Source organism: Chlorocebus sabaeus, chromosome 10, assembly GCF_047675955.1.
Source record: "Chlorocebus sabaeus isolate Y175 chromosome 10, mChlSab1.0.hap1, whole genome shotgun sequence".
Taxonomy (NCBI): domain Eukaryota; kingdom Metazoa; phylum Chordata; class Mammalia; order Primates; family Cercopithecidae; genus Chlorocebus; species Chlorocebus sabaeus.
The window spans coordinates 20,028,549-20,035,559 of record NC_132913.1 but is presented as its reverse complement, the minus strand read 5'-3'; the positions used below and the strand labels follow the sequence as shown (position 1 = coordinate 20,035,559).

Below are 7,011 nucleotides of genomic sequence, written 5' to 3'. Positions count from 1 at the left end.
AAGCCAGCACCAGATTCCCTCCTTTGCGAGCTACACCCTCAGGGAAGCAGCCAGGACAGGGCACTGCATTCATCCTGAGCTGCTCCTGCTTCCCCAGCAGACATCAAGAGCCCCTTTCCCTGGACTTTGGTGCCATCAGAGGGGACACAACACAAGCCCACCTGTCAGGAGCCCAGCTCCGGTTGTGCCACACGTTCTTAAGGACCAAGTTCACTCCTGTCCACATCTTGGCTCAAAGACAATCCTCTCCAAGTCCATGAGCAGTGTGTGTCCTTCATCTCTACTTTCCTCCTCATAGCAGGGCTGGAGGGAGGTGAGTTTACCAGAAACTCCAAAATCCCTCAATCCTGTATTTCTTTCCCAAAGGGATTCTAAAATAAATTATGGCCAAGGTATGTGTCTGGTCATGGGGAGATGGAGGAAAGGGGCCTCATCTCCTTTTTAGTCTCTGGCTGGACTCTCTGGACAACACAGGCACGTCCCCCCGACTGAAGCAGCCCATGCTCTAGGCGCCATCTATGACAATGCCCTGGGGAGTTCGGCTGTGCTTCCAAAACAAAAGTTTCTTTTGCTCTGCTGCCATCCATTTTGAGCCGCCAAGTCCCCATGGCTGTCCCTGAACACGCCACCAGTCCCATGGCACATGGTCTCTCTCCTGCACCCTGCCCAAAGCAGACAGAACAGTATAGTGAAGGTGGATGATTAACAGTGGAAATAAAAGAAGCCTGTGATCAATCCCTCCTCTCCCTCCCGTGGTCCCCTCCCTCCCACCCGAATAAATAAGTTAATGGGTTTAGGAATGTTCCCATTCAAAGTTCTTTCCCATCAGCTCAATTCCTTCTGTTTTGCTTTAAAGGACTCTTGAGACTTTCTTTTGCCCTGGAGCAGCTGCAGTGACAGTCTTCCCACAGTTGCTCCTTGAGAAACAGAAATGACATTGTGCCAGGGACAAGCCAGGCTCCTGGCCTGACATATGCTCTCGTTTTGTTTTGGTGAAGACTCCACTGGGTTGCTCGGAGTGCAGCAAGGGCAATACCACATCAGAACCTTCTACCAAAAAGTTCAGGCTCTTGCCAGAGTCCCTGGATTACTTCTGTCCCTGGCCCTGCCTGATGGGGCTGGGGCCACTGTCTTCCCCAGCAGCATGGTGCAGGGCTGAGCAGGTAGCTGCTATAGGCAGTCTTTGCAGAGAGCCACCTGGCCCTTGATGAAGTCCCGGCAGGGGCAGACCCTCTGGTGCCTGGGGTGGGCGCCTGCACAGCTGAAGAGCAGGAGATCACCTTGAAACACACAGTGCTTATTCTTGGGATCAAAGGAGGGCACCAGGATGTCCTTGGCCAGCTCTGAGCTTTGGCAGGTTACCTTGTACCTGAAGAGGAAGAGAAAGGCACAAGGGTTGGTGATGAAGGGACAAAGCCTGTCCTCGTCACTGGCCCTGTGAGCCCCCATCTTGAGGCATGGGGGGATGTTCAGTTGTCTTGTCCTGCTTTAGAAATGAAATGGTGCCCACCCTCTGCGTCTGCAATCCTCCACCTCTAGGCATCTAGACTCAGGAAGGCATGTGTGCACCAGGGAGTGTGTGCAGGGGTGTGTGTTTGAGGCTGCTCAGTGAAGCTTTGTCTGCAATGGAGAAAAACTGGAAACAACCCAAATACTCACCAAGCAGGGAATGGCCAAATAAATCATGGCCCTTCTGTGCTTTTAGAGTTCCCTGCAGCCATTGAAAAAGAATGAGGGAGAAGAGAGGAGCAGGAGAGTCATCCTGGGGAAAGGTGAGTCCCAGAATGGGAAGCACAGAGCAATCAGCCCGCGGTGTGCACATGAGAGGTGAAGGCTGCAAATTGAGACAGCTACATGCCAATACCTTAGCAATGGCTGCTTCCAAGAAGTGAGAATGGGGCAAAGCTAAGCATTATTTACATGTTTCTTTTTTTTTTTTTAAGTATGTTTAACTTTTTAATTAAAGGCTTAAAAAAAATTCCCGTTATATGGCCTTAGCCTCTTGCTGGAAAGCAATCAGACAGAAGGTGCTGTCCCGGGGCATCGCCTCCCTGGGTCTTTGCAGCCACCCTTCAGCCATGGCAATGGTAACCCCAGTTAGAGCAGGTGAACTGAGGCTTCAGGATGTGCAGAGAAGGCCTGAATGCAGGCCCTGTCTCCCCAGTCCTGCACTCTTGCTCCTCTGCCGTCTTCTCCCAACAGCTGAGTGGTCTCAGGCTGTGGAGCCTGGTGGCTTTGCTTCCTTTGGCTGGGACCACTGCTTGGGGGGCCAAGGATATTCTGATGTTTCCATTCCCAACAGTTTTGGCCTGTTATCTCATATCTTTCCCTCCAACTTGGGATGATTGTCCCCATCCACCTTGGTTCCCGAAGGAGGCGGTGGCCTCACCTGGTGTCCTGCATGAATGCTAGGTGGGAACCCATGCTGTACCTGAGACCAGAGAAGGTGGTGTCAGGGGGCTGGGCAGACCTGGGTTTGAGTCCTGGCTTTGTCTCTTAGGAGCTGTGTGGCCCTGGACAAATGAGTAAGCCACTCTGTGGCTCAGATTCCCTTCCATAGAACAGGGATAAATAATCCTTTACTGCAGGAATTTAGTGCTTCTACAGCATGTGGCAGAGTCAAGCTCTAAGTAAGTCGATAAATGGCAGCTATCATTATTGTTAGGATCGTGGTCACCGTCATCATCACCCTGCCTTGGCAGACACTGGATGGGCTATACCACCTCCCCTCTTGCTTGACCAGTGGTATGAATTTACACACCAACCATTTCTGTTTCACTTGGTTCATGGAAGTCTCATTTTTCTGCTGACATGGAGGGGATGAAGATGGGGAGCTTGAGGTTTCTCGTTGCCTCAGAGAAGCTTCCAGATGGGCTTGTATGTGTATGTATGCATATGTGTACACGAACATGTGTGTGGAGCATGTTTATTTACTTGTATTTGTGTGCATGCATGTGTATGCCTGTGTATGTGTGTGTAAAGCATCATTTTCTCTCGTACTCCTGCCTTGTCTTTCTCTAGCTAACCAACTGCCTGGGGCCTTCCTTCCCTTGCCAACATTAATCCTGCGATTCCCTGCACATCTGCTGGGGCTTCTGGTGAGATCTCCCAGGCTGTTAGCCTGGCTCCTGCTCAGTTACAGCTGAAGCCCCAACTGCTTCTGGAACTCAGCATGTCACTGGTGCTCGGGCCTCCCTCCCCCAGAGCTTGTGGCGCCTCCTGCACATGTGACCTGCACCAGGAGCCCAGGCCTGCTCAGGAGAGCAGGACTCTCTTCTCTTGCTCCCACAGTCACCAGGAGAGTGCTGCAACTACCCTAAATACGCCACCACCCCTGCTCTTGATGCCAGCTGGGAGGTGGTGATGCCCAGGGAGTTAAGGTCATGAATCATGAAGGGAGAGGGCAGGAAGTCGATTTTTATGGATTTCCTAAAAGGAAAAATGAGTCAGAGACTTGCAGCTACCAGGTCCTTCACAGAATTTCTCAACTGGACAACAAGAAGAAAAATATCTGGAACTCAATTCTGAATGACAAGTTTACATATGGAACATGGCCTTGGGATACAGGTTTATACTTATGACCTTTTTTTTAGGTGAATTACAGCAGCTGCTGTGGCTTTACTTAAACCATCTGCCGGCACACTGCTAACCAGAGCACAGAAATCTCTATGGCGACTCTCAGACCCCATGGCGAGGCGTGTAATTGTCAGGAGCCATGAAAAACCCTCCTGCCCGCTCCCTGGGTCACCTGGACTCAGGCTCTAGGCCACCATCTCCCAGGGCAGAAGCACGTGTGTGTGTGTCTGTGAGCAGGATTCAGCTAAGGCTTCAGCAGCAGAAGCCTGCCTGGGGTGATGCACAGAGACCACCGCAGACTGCTCAAGCAGCAGACACTTCACCAGGCCACAGGTACCTGACACCAGGCAGCTCCTCGAGGGTTCAACTGGTGGATGTGGCGCTGTGGAATGCAGGGCTCTAACCAACTCCCTGGCCCCAGTGTCTTCTAAGCCCCCTTCTAAGCTCTCCCTTTTACTGGCATGCATGTGCCCATCCTACAGCCCTGAGCAGTCAGGAAGGTGACTCCATTATCCTTGTGAGCAAAGGTCATCAGTAAGGAAAAGCAGCTTTCCCCAGTCGCTAGAGCACATGGAGACCAAACAGCCTCTGCAGCCCAGGATCCTCAGTCCCTAGGTGGTCCTTGCCTTTCCACGGGGTGCATGGTGCTGTGTCTGCCTCTCTATCCCTGCAATGTCTGTCTCACAAACACCCACATCCTCCTGCTCAGAGACCCCACCGCAGTGTGCCATCTTCCTTTCTTCCTAGTGTCTTACAGGATGGGAGTTAAAGTTTCTGGGCCCATCAGGTCTCAGTTTACAATTTATAGCTCTTGAAGAATAAGAAGAGGCAAAGCCCCCTCCAGTGGGGCTAGTCACACTTCCTCACCTGAAGTCAGGCAATGAGCTGAGAAGTCACCAGTCCCTTCCTGACACAGACCTATAATACACAGGACAGGATGCACTGGACAGGAGGCGAGTGCTGCTGTCTCACCTGCTGCTCCTGCCCCTCCCTCCTGCCCCTTCCCTAGAGTGCCTTCCCTCCCTCAGCCCCCTCTCAAGAGGGCTCTGTTCCTTCTGGCTCTGCCTCGCCAGGCCCCACCTGGCAAAGACTCCACTGGGATGCTTTCAGTGCAGCAGGAGCAATACCAAATCAGAACCTTCTACCAAAAAGTTCAGGGTCTTGCCAGAGTCCCTGGATGACTTCTACCCTTGGCCCTGCCTGATGGGGCTGGGGCCACTGTCTTCCCCAGCAACATGGTGCGGGGCTGAGCAGGTGGCCTATGAAGGGTCACCTTCTCTCTCTCAGGTAACAAAGCACTCACAGTCTAGACCGTACTGCTTGTAATTCTTTGCATAGAGCAACCCCAGTTGACAGTAATTTAACATTTTAGAAGAAACAACTTTAAGAGGTAGCAAAATTACAAACTGGGCAGGAACACATGCCCCTGCGTATGTAACTGAGGTCCTCTCCACTGGGCCACACTGGAATGGACCCTGGCACTTCCTGGAGCCTCCATCTTCCAGTCCCTACCCCAGTATGGGAGGAGACTTGTCCAGAGGATGTGGGTCGCACGTGAATCATGCGTGCTCTGTGGTGGCCTCTTTAGCGCTTAACTGTGCCCTTGCACCCTGCATGCACAAGAACCCGAGGCTGGTTTCCTGAATGGCCCTGATTCAAGACAACACAGGACACTCCAAAGGGTTCCCCTGATGTGATATACTAAAGTCATACTATAGAGTGAGGTCAGGTGGTTCTTAAACGCTATGGATACCCAAAGACTGAAAAAGGAACTTAAGCTTAGCTCAAAGCAGGCTCCAAGTTGGAGATACAAAGGCAGTACTGGCTTGCAGGAACTGCTAATTGCTAATTGGCTATGAATATGGATGGGCCAGGATCACCTCCACACTGAGCAGGCACTCAATAGACTGCCAGATAGCTGGGGTTTTATAACATTATCAGTATTTACAAATGCATGAACAAGTTATTCAGCAGGGTTCTTATGTTCAGAGAATTAATTTCAGATAGCTTTATTGCAAAATTAGCATTCATTCCAGCCTCCTGCTAAGCCCTGATCTCTACAGTAGGGTAGGGGGTGGGGGTGGGGTCAAGTGATCCCATGGCACAGGGCCTGGCCTCAGGACAGTCCCATGCCAAGCCCTTTTGCTCCCATGAACTCTGCATGGATATGGAGGTGGGGAGGGGCCAGGGCTGGGGTTGGCTTATCCGTCTTGGCTCAGTGGCCTCGGGCCTACTCCACTGCCCAAAGCTCTCTGGAAGAAAGGGGTGTTTTACTCTGTCTTTGGCAAGGGCTGTTCATTATCTTACCCATCACCTAGGATATCCCCATTTGACAGATGAGAAAACTAGCAGAAGCGAGGGAAGTGGCCATTTGCTCTTTCTCCTTCCTGCCTTCCCTGACCTGGACCCTGGCCTGGAGGTGGCCTGCCTTTGTAGGGCCCCGTGCTACTTCTAGCCAGACCCTAAGCAGAGTCCCTGGGCCAAGAGCCCTGACTCCTGCCTGGCCAGGAAGGAAGCCATGCTGTTCAGGAGTCCCATTTGGTCCCATTGCCAGGATGCCGCTTCTCATATCTCTTCTTCCAGAAGTGGGCTTATGCAGACAGTCCCTAGTCTGTAAATAGTGAATTCTGACTTCTGAGGCAGAGAGACTCAGGGTTCTCAAGAAGCCACCTTGCTCCAAGAGCTATATGCAAAAGGAGCGAGTGGAAAGCCCCTCAGAACCCTACAATTCAAGATTTGTGCTGTGGAACTGGAAGCTTCTGGTACCATCACAGGCTTTCCAGACATCCCGGACCACCACCTACTCCCTAAAGCTTGCCTGGTGGCAGAGCAGGGTGCTGCCCCGAGTCCCCACTTTTGGCCTATGCTTTTGTTTTCATGGTGTAATCAGGGCAGCTTCTGTGCCTGGGTCTTCTCATAAAAAGAACAGGAAAAAAATAGCATCACCAGGGCCGAGTACAGTGGCTCACACTTGTAATCCCAGCATTTTGGGAGGCCTAGTAGGGCAGATCACCTAAGGCCAGGAGTTTGAGACCAGCCTGGCCAACATGGTAAAACCCTGTCTCTACTAAAAATACAAAAATCAGCTGGGCGTGGTGGCGTGCAGTTATAGTCCCAGCTATTTGGCAGGCTGAGGTATGAGAATTGCTTGAACCCGGGAGGTGGAGGTTACAGTGAGCCAAGTTCACGCCACTGCACTCCAGCCTAGGCAAAAGAGTGAGATCCTGTCTCTCAAAAAAAAAAAAAAAAAAAAAAAAAAAAAAGGCATAGCCTACACCCCTACTCATGAGAGCTTCCCTGCAGCAGGCAGGACACAGGAGGCCACACACTCTCCCTACAAAGGGTTTTACACCACATTTACGGATAAGACGACTCACAGGAAATAGGCCAACTCAGACCATGGTGCACAAATAACAACAGTGGCCAACAGCACTA

At 51.6% G+C, this 7,011-nt stretch overlaps 1 protein-coding gene across 3 annotated transcripts in view; it reads right to left on the bottom strand.

The window, feature by feature from the left end:
• Positions 1–857: 857 nt before the first annotated feature.
• The window catches only part of MGAT5 (alpha-1,6-mannosylglycoprotein 6-beta-N-acetylglucosaminyltransferase), a 328,044-nt gene continuing 321,890 nt past the window's right edge, over positions 858–7,011 (bottom strand). For all 3 annotated transcript variants that reach the window (XM_007964794.3, XM_007964792.3, XM_007964797.3), the window contains exon 17: positions 858–1,369. In XM_007964794.3, the coding sequence (XP_007962985.1) occupies positions 1,171–1,369 (199 nt within the window). In that variant the 3' untranslated portion in view covers positions 858–1,170. The remainder of the gene's footprint in view (positions 1,370–7,011) is intronic.